A 13,272-nucleotide genomic window follows, 5' to 3' on the forward strand; every position below is an offset into this window, starting at 1 on the left:
TTTAACGCAAGACCCTGTGACTCCAACGCCGACCGTGACTATATCGAGAATCGCAGAGAAATCCTTGTAAAGTGTTTAGAAGAAGAGCAGGGGCTTCACGCAGCGGCCCTCTTGCCCTCTTTCCCCATAACGCAATCCTCTCCCACGGGGTCTCCCCGGTGGTGCATGAAGCAGAATCGGCGCAGGCTCACTGCTCCCCCTGGGTCTGCAGGCGCCCTGGGAGGGAGGGCAGAGAGCCCTCTCCACAGTTTGCCATCAGGGCGTGCCTGCTTTCCGTCGTGTCGGGGAGGTTCCCAGGCAAACAGGTGGAGGCCAAGGGCCACTCAGCCCTGGTGCCCCCGAGCTGGCTCCTTCCTGGCTGACACAGTCGCCTTGCTTCTTCCCACCTATCAGGAGCCCACCCGCCAGGGGAGCAGCCATGCCCTACCTCTATCGGTCCCCAGGGCCCCAGAAGCACCCAGTTCCCAAGGACGCCCGCGCCACCCACTCCTCGGGCCAGAGCTTCGAGCAGCTGAGGCAGGAGTGTGTGCAGAAGGGCATCCTGTTTGAGGATGCAGACTTCCCAGCCGACAGCTCCTCTCTCTTCTACAGTGAGAGGCCCCAGATCCCCTTCGTGTGGAAACGGCCAGGGGTGAGTACAGCAGGAACGGGGGGTGCAGGCAGGGGTGGGGCTCAGCAGCCCAGGAGAGGGGGTCCTGGGAGGGCGGGCTGCACACACACACACACACACACACACCTGCCAGGCACATCGGCCGAGTCCACTGCTGAGATGCTGGGCGGTTTGCACAGGAAACGACACACAGGGGGGATATATGGGCAGGTCAGGGATGCTCCCAGGTGTCTGGCTACACCCCACCCCCAGCTCTCTGACTCCCACCCAGGGGAGCCCGGGACTGGGGCCCGGCTCCAGAGAGGGGCCTGTCAGTCGGCCGCAAGTGGGGATCAAAGCGTATCCAAGCCAAGTCTCCGGTGACATGTTCTCACCGCATGGGCGCACGTGACGTGCCCGTAGCTTCTGGCCACAGCCTGGGTGCTCGGTGTGGATGGACAGTCACTCAGCAAGCAAGTGCTCAGTAAGGGGATGCACGGGACACTCGGAACACAGGGCTTCTCTCCCCGAACCACGCATCTGCCTTCCCGGAGGGGAGCCGGTGTCCGAGCTGCCCCACCCCCAACAGTCTGGAGGAGATGGTCCCCAGGGGCGCCAGCACGAGGAGTCAATATTTGCTGTGCTGGTTAGTCAGGCCTTGACGTCTGCCCGGGCACCGCTGGCCGTCATTCCCTCCAGGCGGGGACTGGCCTGGGAGCGGCTCCCGTGGGGACGGGTCGCCACGGGCAGGGTGAGCACAGAAAGGGCTGGGCTGAGACGCTGGGTGGACCCCCACACAAAGAGTGACCGCAGGACATTTGTCAGTTTATCATGGGTGCCCTTGGGGCCAATACCTGTGGAAAGACGAGCAGGGGTGGGTGGAAGGAGCCCTGGGGGGCTGGGATAGGGCCCCACGAAGTCCTCGGCCAGCCACACGGGACGCTCTGGAGCTGGGATGGGCTCTCAGAGTCGCCTGGTGTGGGGGTGACCGGCCCACCTGGGTCTGTGCCCTTCACCGATGAGTCACGGGATGCGGTACCCCTGAAAGCCATGACCTTGGAAGAGGCAGCTTTTTCAGCACCCCCAACCGGGGGAACAAGACCCTCCCGGCTGCTGAGGGGTCTTTTGTCTTCCACAGAAGTTGGGGGGGGGGGGGTAATGATGCTGCTTCCCGTGCTGGGCTGTTGCAAGGATTCCTGTGCTAACGTGTAGGGCACGCAGAAAGGGGCCTGTAAATAAGTGTCACTGTGATCGCTGCCCTCTGTCACCGTACCCAGACACCATCACCTCCCGGGCCCGGGAGGCGCCCTGCCCCCGCAGTCTGCCCCTCCACCCTCTGGCGTAACCTGTCATTCCGCTGCCTACAACTCCCCTTCTCTTGGCCAGAGCTGGATTTTCTCCAGCACGAAAGCTTGATGCGCACAGGCCAGGGCGGGGAACGCCTTTGTTCCCATTCCCGGAGGCGGGCCCCCCGAGGAACAAGGGCCACCGGGACCTCCGAGGGATTCCAGAGTCCCAGAGCTCAGCTCTAGGAGCTAGTCGTCTTCGCTACTGATCTCCCTTGGGATTGCCCCAAATGATGGGTGAGGCCGCCACCCACAGACCAGAGCCCCCGGCACACCCCAGCCCCTCTGCCCTCGGCCGAGGGCCCCAACGACGTCTTTATCTAACTCAGGTCGACTGGGTTGCTGTCCTTCCTGTGGACTCAATCTCAGTCTGTTCTGCCTTTCACTTCGCGTGCACCTGAGACAGACCTTCCCTTCTGTCCTCATTCCCAGAAACACACCTCTCTGTTTCCTCTCCAAGGGGTTTTGCAGACTTCTGTGAAATCGGGAGCAAGGGCCTGGGTGGGGGGTGAGGACTGATATTCCTCTTGCTGGACGGAGGTCCAGGGTCCCTGGCACAGGGCCGGGGGCCGGGGGGCAGCAGGGAAATGGCAGCAGTGTCCCTCCAGAAGGCCTGTGTGGCTGGGGTGCCATTTGCATTTCTGCCCTGCACTTAGGTGGTGCCTGCTGGGGCCGCAAGTGCGGAGCTGCCCCAGGGGACCGTGGGGCAGGGTGCCCTCCCCAGCACCACCTTCTTGTCAAACACCGCTGTGCTTTGCAGGCCGGGCATGAGCACAGGAGCGGCCGGAATCAGAGAAGCCAGAGGGCGGTCCGCAGCCAGCCTTGCCCTCCAGGGAGCCCAGGGCAAGGGTGCACTGAAGGGGATCACCTGGGGGCCCGCAGTGGAGGTGGGGGGTGTGACACGTTATGCTTGGGGAGAAGGTGAGATCACCTCCAGGGGGCCGCCTGGAAAGGGCCGTGGGTCTGGGTGGGGAGGGGCGGGTTTCAGGCACGGAGGGCCACGGTGCAGTCAACTAGGGGCCTGTCTTCCTGGGCCCCCGCAGCCCCACTTCCTTAGATCACAAGTGTCTCATCTGGCCTTTTTCTCCTCAATTCCCTGTCTGCCTGCGTCCATCTGCTTTCTTCTATGTGATCCCCTCCCTCACTTCGCAGCCTAAACCCCCGGCCGCACCTCCTTATAAAGATGCCCACACCCCTCTAGCTTGGGTACACTGTGGCATGGGGCCATGACTGCCCCGCCCAGGCGGCTGGCCCCTACCCCTGTGCCTCCAGAGACTGCGGGCTGTCCTGAGAATCCCCTCCCCCCCAACCCCGTGTCCCCACGTACCTCCGCGGCCCTGGGGAGCACACCCCTGTCAATCATAGGGCCCGGCCTCTCCGAATTTGTTAGAACTGTGACTTTGCCCCCTTTTAAGTTGATTACTTGGTACAGAAAAGTCTATGCGTGGGGCTGAGCCCCTGATGATGTACCAAGTGAACGAAACAGGCCCCGAGCAAACATGCCTCCGGAACGAACCCCAGGCACACAGGCAGGGCACCCAGATACACACAGAGCCAGCACGCGCCTGAGACGTGCGCACGGGCCATCTGTGCCCCACGCCTACACGGGTCGCACACGTTTCACACGCGTGAAACTCACATCCGTCAACACGTGCGGTCACGCGGCACATGGCACCGAACACTTGGCCGCGCGGCGCCCCTTCTTTGGGCATGCGCATCCTCACACCCTCCAGGACGGCGCCCGTACCGCCCGACCCCCGCCGCTCACGGGCACCCGGCAGGGACCGCTGCCCCGGCCGCGCATCCGGGGACCCCCGGGCTTGACACCGGCTGGCTGATGGGTGTTCACTTGGTGACAGTTTCTGAGTCTTCTCCCTTTGTATTTTCCTCCATCAAACCACAGTTTGGATGCAATTCGATAAAAGTCTCCTGGACAACAACAAGTGACTGCAAGATGCAGCCCAGAGGCCGCGGCAGCTGCGGGCGTAGTGGGTGCAGTGGCGGGGGGGGGGGGGGGGGGGGGGGATGGGCCGGCGGGAGGCGGGGGAGGGGACGGTCGAGAGGGGGAACAGGCGGGGCCCGTCGCCCACGGCCCATCTGGCCTCCAGGCGGCCCGACACCTGCCACAGCCTGCTGGGCAGAATCTGCCAAGCTTCAGTCCATTTTCCATCCACTATGGGAGTGAGCCACCGCGGCAGTGGGGGTCCTGCTTGCTGGGGCCCTATAGCGCCCCCTGATGGCGGCTGGCTGTGCAGGGAGCGCCGTGGGAGGACCCCGGGTGCCCCTTCGGGGCGGGGGCTCCAATACACGTTCCATACCTGGCGTCGAATGTCCAAGGTGGAGGAGGGCGGTCTGTGTGTCGTGCGACAGAGGCTGGAGAGGTTAGATGGCCTGCGCCGAGCCCCTCTGCTGATCGGGGAGGGCTACCGCGGGGACCTCACCTTCCCACGGCCCGGCCCTGAGCCGCCTGCAAACCCCCTGGGGAACTGGGCTCACGGAGGGGACACGGCGCGTGTGAGAGGGTCCCCGCCGGCCTGGTCGGGGAGCTGTCCCCCACCACGTTGTGCTGCCCTTCCTGCCCTTCCGGAGATTAGGGTGATCCAGTGACAGCCCCCCCCCCCCCCCCAGCCCGCCTGGAGCTAAGGGCGGGACTGGAGGGGACTGCATTCTGGATGTTGCTCAGACCTCTGCTAGGCCTGGCGAACCCATGGCACGGTGTTCAGAAGTTCTTCTGGCCGGAGTTTCCTGAAATACTGGGAAATGAAGCCAAGCGGCGCTCTCTGGGCTGATGTTCTGGGGGTCGTCACCGTGCCAGCCGGGCGCATCCTGCGGGCTACAGAGAGAGCACCATCATTGTATACTTTGGCTCTTTGCCTTGAGAAGTCCTCCTCCCCGCAAAGAAATCGCCGTCCTCTGGTGATTGTTTGGGACACGGGCCAGAGGAGCAGCAGGGTCCCGGGGAGCTTGAGGAAACCCCTTCAGGGCAGAGCTGTCCCCTGAGGCATCCACCCTGGGCCTGGTGAGGACCTCTCCTTCCAGTCCTGTTTCTGGAAATAAGCAGGAAAGCCCCTTACTCAGCCTGCACTCAGATCCAGTTAAAATGACCAAGCATCTGCTGTATGCCAGAACTTTCCCCTCTGTCTCATGATTTGTTGTTTCCTCTCCCTGGACCTTCACCCGACTCCCTACTCAACTGCCTGCTTCTCGGAGACGCCCTCCCTGACTGTTCCAGCTAAAATAGCCTGCGCCTCACGCCATCACTTTCCATCCCGGTGCTCAGCGCTCCTGAACTTGTACATCTGCTCGCTTGTTTCCGGTCTGTCCCCCCTCACTGGGCAGGGGGCAGGGGGTTTCTCTGTCTTGGTCTTTGCCATAGTCCGTGCCAGGAATGGAGACTGGTGCCCCAGAAAACTGGAAAGAATATATGAGTTTTATACAATTGCTTTCAAATGCCTTTTTGTTAATGTTTTATGTGTGTCTCTCTGTATATATAAGTGTATGTATAAATAACTATGTATACACAATAATATAATATGTGAACTATATAATAGAATATATATAATGCACTGAGGTAAAGTGACATGAGAGATATATGCACATATCTCCCACTATATAGTGTGTATATGCATGTGTATATGTGTGTGTGTGTGCATATATATATATATATATATAGTAAAACCTTGGACTGCAAGTAACTTGTTCTGTGAGTATTCCACAAGATGAGCAAACATTTCTAATAAAGTTTAACTTTATAAACCAGCAATGTCTTGCAATACAAGTAGTATGTGATGCCCAACGTCACATGACCACAACTGAGCCAATGGTTCTCTCTCTCTGTCTCTCTCCCTCTCTCTCTGTCTCTCTGTCTCTCACCGCAGGATTGTGGGTGATCGTCTCCCATGCTCAAACGCTCAGTCTCAGGCCATGGTGTTTGGCAGAAATCAGAAATTTTTCAGGAGGTTGGAAAGTTCCCGCAACTGGGACTCGTGTATTTTTTGTGCTTCTAAGCACCTAAGGACAGTCCTTTGCTTTTCCATACAAGAGTGAGCTTAGGAATGCTTTGCTTCATTCTGGGTCATTGGCTAGGTTCCTTGTTAAAGTTGCACGAAAAGAAAAAGATTCCATTGAACCAACAAACAGCCGTGATTCCATCAGTGATAGTGAAAGTCGTCCTACACAATAACCCTCCTCTCTCTTGTCTCCCTCACACCAGCCACGAAGCTTTTCAAAGGGAAGTACAGGTTAATTTATTTTTTTCTTTATATTTTGCATTTTCCTTCTTTTGTTACATAATATCACAGTATTGTAATCATTCTTATATGAATATTTTTGGGTTGCGGAACGAATCATCTGAGTTTCTGTGATTTCTTATGGGGAAGTCCGGTTTGATATACAAGTCCTTTGGATTACAAGCATGTTTCCAGAACGAATTATGCTCGCAAACCAAGGTTTTACTGCATATATATATACACACAATACATATTTTAAAAAAGAAAGAAGCTGGGTGGGGAGAGTGGAAATTTGTATTTAATCCTAGACACCAGTCTGTGGTGTATTACCCCATTAAAAAAATTTTTTTTTAAATGTTTTTATTGATTTTTGAGACAGAGAAACAGAGCATGAACAGGGGAGGGTCAGAGAGAGAGGGAGACACAGAATCTGAAACAGGCTCCAGGCTCTGAGCTATCAGCACAGAGCCCGACGCGGGGCTCGAACTCACGGACTGTGAGATCATGACCTGAGCCGAAGTAGGACGCTTAACCGACTGAGCCACCCAGGTGCCCCTGTATCACCCCATTTTAAGATGAGGCATTTGAAGCCCACAGAAGGTGTAATGCCCATAAGCCAGGAGTCAGGATTCGAACTCATGCTCCCCCTGACTCCTAGCCCAGGGCCTGAGAACCTTCGGTTCCTGGTCCTGCTTTGCAGCCTGGCATGGCAGGAGTTGTCTGACCAGAGGACTGCATTGAGGGACCGCGCAGAGGGTAGGACCTCTCCCCAGGGGATGAGGAATGTCTCCCAGAGACAGGCCCAGGTTTGTGGCGTCCCTCCGTAGGAAAAGAATCAAATACAGGAAAGAGCCCTCTGCTCCCAGAACGGAGAGAGACCCTGCACCTGCTCCAAGCACACCGGCCCAGGACATGGCGGGCCTCACTTCAGTATCGCCTTTGTTCTTCCAGGAAATAGTGGAAAACCCAGAATTCATCCTTGGAGGGGCCACCAGGACAGATATCTGCCAGGGGGAGCTTGGTAAGTGGGCGAGATGGGGCATGGAGAGAGGGGGGTTGGACAGAGCACCCGTAGGGGCCAGCAGGAGAGGGCCTCTGAGCTGCCTCCGTGACAAGGGCAGCACGGGACCCTGGAAACCCAAGGGGCACAGGGTTTGGGGGAACAGCACTGCTGCCCCCTGCTGCTTCCTCCTCTCCTCCCTCCCAGTCTGCCAGTCTGTGCCCCCAGATGGAGCCCAGAAGACTCTGGGCGACTTGTACTCTTGTTCCCTGGGGGTGGATGTGCCTACGGTGTGGGGCTCGCGACCCAGGAGTTTACAGAGAACAGAGATGCCCAGTGACGCCGGTCTGGCTCCCTGCCCCATGACACAGCTAATACTCGCATTAACTCGTCACCATGTCAGCCTCCCAGTGACCCTTCCAATTTTATAAATGAGAACCCGAAGCTGAGGGAGGCTAAGTAACGTGAGTCACAGGAACGATAGCTGGGCGGTCGGGATCTGAACTTGCTCTTAACCATTATGCCGCCCAGGGGCTCAGACTTTGGGGGACCCCCCCCACCCCGGAGCTTCACAATCTCCTTCCTACAATTGATCCGAGAGTGTCCCCCAGTCAGTTACATTGGATCTTGCCTTTCAGGATTTAGTCCAAAATTGGACTGGGTTTACCTTTATTCTATTTATGGAAAAAAAAAAAAAAAAAGACCTTCTTAAAAAAAAAAAAAAAAAACCAGTGGAGCTGTAAGCTTATGAGGCCCGGATTCACAGCTGACCATGCTCAATGACCCAGCTACCCAAACATTGAACCCAGAGTCACAAACCTAGAGGGATGTTAGTTGGTAGATAGATTGATAGATAGATAGATAGATAGATTGATAGATAGAAGATACACAGATAGATAATAGATAGATAGATACATAGATACATAGAAGATACATAGATGATAGATAGATAGATAGATAGATAGATACATAGATACATAGAAGATACATAGATAGATGATAGATAAGATACATAGATGATGATGATGATGAAGATAGATAGAAGATACATAGATGACAGATACAAAGAGAGATACAATGATACAACATGAGTCCACTTACCCATGGATTTTTTTTTGTATAAATATAGTATTGTACTGCCAATGGATTTTCTCTTCCTCATGATTTTCTTACTAACATTTTCTTTTTTCTACCTTAAAAAATTTTTAAATGTTTACACTTAATATTTCAGAGAGACAGAGCACGAGCTGGGGAGAGGCAGAAAGAGAGAGGGAGACACAGAATCCGAAGCAGGCTCCAGGCTCCGAGCTGTCAGCACAGAGCCCGACGTGGGGCTCGAACCCATGACCCGTGAGATCATGACCTGAGCCGAAGTCGGACGCATAAGCTACCGAGCCACCCAGGCGCCCCTCCGGCTTACTTTATTGTAGGCGTGCAGTACAGGATACATATAACATTCAAAATATGTGTTAATCAACTTATCACTAAGGCCTTCAGTCAACAGTAGGCTACCAGTTGTTAATTTTAGGGGGAGCCAGAAGTTATACATGGATTCCCAGTTGTGCCAGGGATCGGTGCCCCTTACCCCCATGTTGTTCAAAGGTCAACTGTACATAGATGATAGAATTAGACAGCCTAGCTAGAACTTTGACCTTCCGAAACTATTTACATTCAGATTGGTCTTCATTTGTTGAGGGTAAGCCTTCTCCGGGAGACTCTGTCTGTCCCTTCCTCATCTTCTCTCTCATCTCACCCCCAAACTCTTCCTCTATCTCCCTTCACTGCCCCCTCGCTTAGAAAGTCATCGTACAGGCTTCTTTGTGTTTCAAAGTTTTGGTTTGTCACAGGAGTGCAAACACCCATTTGGAATTACAACTGCATATTTAACCTTAGCTGGTGTTGATTGTAACTATTATTTTGTTTTCTTTATTTTTTTAGTGTTTATATTTTTGAGAGAAAGAGAGAGAGAGAGAGAGAGAGAGAGAATGAGGGAGGAAGGGGCAGAGAGAGAGAGACACACAGAATCCAAAGCAGGCTCCAGGCTCTGAGCCATCAGCACAGACCCTGACGCAAGGCTCGAACTCACAGACCGCGAGATCATGACCTGAGCTGAAGTTGGATGCTTAACTGAGCCACCCAGGTGCCCCTGTAACTAGTACTTTATAACAATTTTATTATTTCCAAATACTGTACATATGTGTGCACAATGAGGGCTAACAATAAAATGAACAGCTGTGAGTCTGCCACCCAAAATAAAAGCTAGAACATCACCATCTCCCACCTCTCCCGGTTGGCGGCCCCCTGCCTGCTATTGTCTGTTCATCCGGCTGCCCAACAAACTGACCTTGAGAGGGTACCCTTATTATGGGCATAGCACTGGGATAAGCAATACCCTGCATCCGTACGGGCCCAGCAGAGATAAAGCAATATTGCTTTGCTCTTGAGTTTTCCCCTTTGGTTTAAGTTGTGTGAATAGCCCCGGCTTCTGAATCTCCTCCTTCAAACGCTCAGGGCATTCCTGGCTGAAGAGACATGATCTGCCACACTCTCAGGAAAAGAAAGGCATTTTCCTGCACCAGGCAAAGCCATAGCTTGGAGAAGAGTGGGGAGGAGGTCAGCCCCACAGCAGGGGCCCCTCCATCAGACCCCAGAGCTGAAAGCAGGGACCACCTCCCAGGAGGCACTCAGTGAACCTTGCTGAACAAATGATCCTGTGTCCTTTCTCATTACCATCTCCCCAAGGCCGGACCCCAGGCTGCCAAAGAGCGGCTGAGGCATTCGAAACCTGTGGCATGTGCCCCCTGGGGGACACCCTAGGGAAAGCCAGAAGCAGAGCGACTCTGGGAGTCGTTTCCCTGATGCTAGGCCTTCTGTGAGTCTCTCCTGCCTGTGCACAACAATCAGAAAGGGGTCATGGGGTATATGGTCTTTTCCAGAAATGTGAGCCCCGGGGAAGCCCGGCTGAGGGTGACGGGGTCTTGAATTCCAACGACGGTGGTGGTATCTATGGCAAACAGATAGATCTGGGAGAAAACAGAGGGGTTCCCGTTGGTTAAATGGATACTTCCAAATATCTGCTCACCCCTAGTTCCCAAGCAGCAATGAAGAGAGGGGCTCATTCCATTCTCGACGCGGCCAAGTGATCTGCGGTACAGCGCAGATCAATATGGTCTGAGATCTGACTGCACCTTGCAGTTGTCCTCTAGATGTGTGTTATCATGAAGACATCGCTGCAGAAATCCGTAGATCAGTCAGCAAACCTTGACAATGAACAATAATTGGAGGCACGCCTGGGTGGCTCAGTCGGCTGAGCGTCTGACTTCGGCCCAGGTGGTGATCTCGCAGCTCGTGAGTTCGAGCCCCGCGTCAGGCTCTGGGCTGACAGCTCAGAGTCTGGAGCCTGCTCCGGATTCCACGTCTCCCTCTCGCTCTGCCCCTAACCCACTCGCATTCTGTCTCTGTCTCTCTCATAAATAAACATTTTTTAAAAAGTTAAAAAATAATAATAATTGGAGCTACTGCGATCTCTAACTACACTGAGTCTGGGCTGTGGGGAGGCCTCGGTGCCGTAAATATACTCCCCAGGCACTTGCAAGGGCTATTTCTGAGGGCCCCCCAATTTCCTGGGCTGCGCTTATGAATTGCCTATTTACCCAGCGCATGCTGACACAGACATATGGAGGCTCGCCCTCTGGAGGGGAAGTCTCTGGAACTGCACAGAGCTGATGCATAATGGAGCATATGTCTGAAACCCAAGTGAGCGTATCCTATAACGCTGGCCAGCCGACAACAGCTGTGCATGATAAACCGGGCAAGGGAAGAGCCAGGAAGGGAGGCAGAAGGTGGTGGGGGTGGGGGGGTGGGGAGCAGAGGTCTTGGTGGTATTCTGTCCATTTCCTTAAACGCGGAAAAGACGTGGCCACATCTGGAACACCCCCACTTCTGCTTCTGGCGTAGAGTTTCCCAATTTACTGTGAACTGGACGATGAACACTGTGATTTATGGCCTTCATTTCGCAGGCGACTGCTGGCTATTAGCTGCCATCGCCTCCCTGACGCTGAATGAAAAAGCTCTGGTTCGAGTCGTCCCCCAGGACCAAAGCTTTGGACCCGGTTATGCTGGGATATTCCACTTCCAGGTAAGAGGGGGCCTTGGCCGGTAGAGCTAGGTCTTTGGGGTCCAACGTGACGCCACCCGCCTCTTTGGCTGCTTGGTAATCCCGGGAGGAATGCGCCCCCATCTGTGGGAAAGCCGCACCCCAAACTGGGCTTTGTCAAGGGCTAACGTCTAAACGCACTCGAAGGACCGCGTTTGGAATATATCCAGAACTTTGGCAAGTCTGCAGGCCCACGCTACAGGTTTTCGTCTTTGGAATATCTTGTGCATTCAGCGTAAATGGCCTAAAATCTTATACCTCTCAGGGAGTGGATTATTTCTCATATTTTTCTCAAACCGAGAGATTCTCCTTATTGACGAAACACAGATTTGGAGACGTGTGTGAGGGTAAGAAATAGAAACAGAGAGAAGCACTGAGACGTCACCTGCTGGGGTCCCGGCAGGACACGCGTCACCCCCGTGGGACCCGCGCAGAGCCTCACGTGGGCACGGCCTGCCTGGGAATCCGTTTGCAGTTTTCTTTCCACTCTGTTCCCTGTCCTCTCCCCACCTCTCCCTGTAGTCCCTGTGCAGAGCTGCCCACCCACGGATGCCCGCCCGTCCCTGTGCCTCTGTGGGTGACCTCAGGCAGATTTCCTAGGGACCCCGGCCTTCACAAGCTGTCTGGAGAAACAAGGACTGATATCGAGCTCGTGGGGTGTTCACAGAACTAAAAGGATCCGATGAAGGGGGCAGCACGGGGCAGGCACGCATTTCTGTCCCGACACGCCTGGGCCAGCCCCGTCCCTTCCATCCCCAAGGCCGGCAATCTGAGTTCTGACGTGGATGCACTCACACACGTGTGCATGCATGCACACGAATGCACGCGTACACGTATGTGAACATATGCGCTCACACACGTACCTGGACTCGCTTAAAGGTACGTGTGTGAACACACAAGAACGCATGCGCGCGTACATACGGGTGCACGCACGCTCACCTGGTGTGGGCACACGTGGCACAAGTGTGCCCCACCACAGCCTCTCTCTGCGTGTGAATGGCCAAAAGAGATCAGTTATAGAGTTTCTGCCCCCGGGCAAGGAGGCAACTCAAGAGGCAGGGACATCCAAGACAACCTGCGATTGGTGGAGAAAGGGACATGGAGAAGCGAGCTGCGCAGCAGCGGAGCCAACCCCACATGACCCCCTTCGCTCGGGAGAGAGGAGCTAACTCGGCCCACCCTGCAGTGTCCACGTGTGACCCTGGCTTTGATGGGTCGACACTGGGTCTCCAATCCGCTGCCAGCGGTGGGGTGGGATGCTTGGTGGACAAAGTCCAGGGGACCCATCATGGAACCCACGTGTGAGTTTCCTCAAGACCCTAAGGGAGGTTTGGTCTGAGGGAGGAAGTGCCAAGGGAGCCCGGGGTGGGAGAAAGAGCCAAGCCTTTACAGATGGGGTTGGACCTCCCCTGTGCCTCACCCCCATGGTTTCCATCTCCATCTGGCCAACAGTTCTGGCAGCACAGCGAATGGCTGGATGTGGTCATCGATGACCGACTGCCCACCTTCAGGGACCGCCTGATCTTCCTCCACTCAGCCGACCACAGAGAGTTCTGGAGTGCCCTGCTGGAAAAAGCCTATGCCAAGTGAGTGCCCCCTGCAGGGCCAGGCCAAGGGCCAGGCAGGTCCAAGAAGTGGTCTCTATCCCCAGAGCCTTTTCAGAGAGCTTCAATGACCAGGGACACAGAGTTCACAGGTGTGGCCCCGTGTGGCCAACCCTCTTGGGGCTCGGTCAGGCTCGGAGGTGGAAAAGGAAAGTGTGGATAGTTTTCCTGTCATGGCTTAGCTGTGCCCATTCTTGGGCAGAGTGGTGACACACGTCCCTCTTCTCTCCCTGTGTCACAAATCTGGCCTTCCGAAGAGCTGGGAGGGGAGGTGGAAGAAACTCTGGATGTGTTGACAGATCTTGGCTCTCCCGACTTCCCACCGAGCGCTGTTACAGCTCAAACATC

The 13,272-nt window shown here is 55.2% G+C and overlaps 1 protein-coding gene across 3 annotated transcripts in view; it reads left to right on the forward strand.

Annotated features, from left to right (window-relative positions):
* The first annotated feature begins 343 nt into the window (after positions 1-343).
* CAPN9 (calpain 9) overlaps positions 344-13,272 on the forward strand; it is a 44,118-nt gene continuing 31,189 nt past the window's right edge. For all 3 annotated transcript variants that reach the window (XR_009252087.1, XM_058696117.1, XM_058696118.1), the window contains exons 1-4: positions 344-631; positions 7,116-7,185; positions 11,184-11,302; positions 12,773-12,906. Coding sequence is in view for 2 of the 3 variants with exons in the window: in XM_058696117.1 (XP_058552100.1) it covers positions 419-631; positions 7,116-7,185; positions 11,184-11,302; positions 12,773-12,906 (536 nt within the window). In the remaining variant the exon portion in view is untranslated. The remainder of the gene's footprint in view (positions 632-7,115; positions 7,186-11,183; positions 11,303-12,772; positions 12,907-13,272) is intronic.

The sequence above is a fragment of the Neofelis nebulosa genome, chromosome 13, assembly GCF_028018385.1.
Source record: "Neofelis nebulosa isolate mNeoNeb1 chromosome 13, mNeoNeb1.pri, whole genome shotgun sequence".
Lineage (NCBI taxonomy): Eukaryota > Metazoa > Chordata > Mammalia > Carnivora > Felidae > Neofelis > Neofelis nebulosa.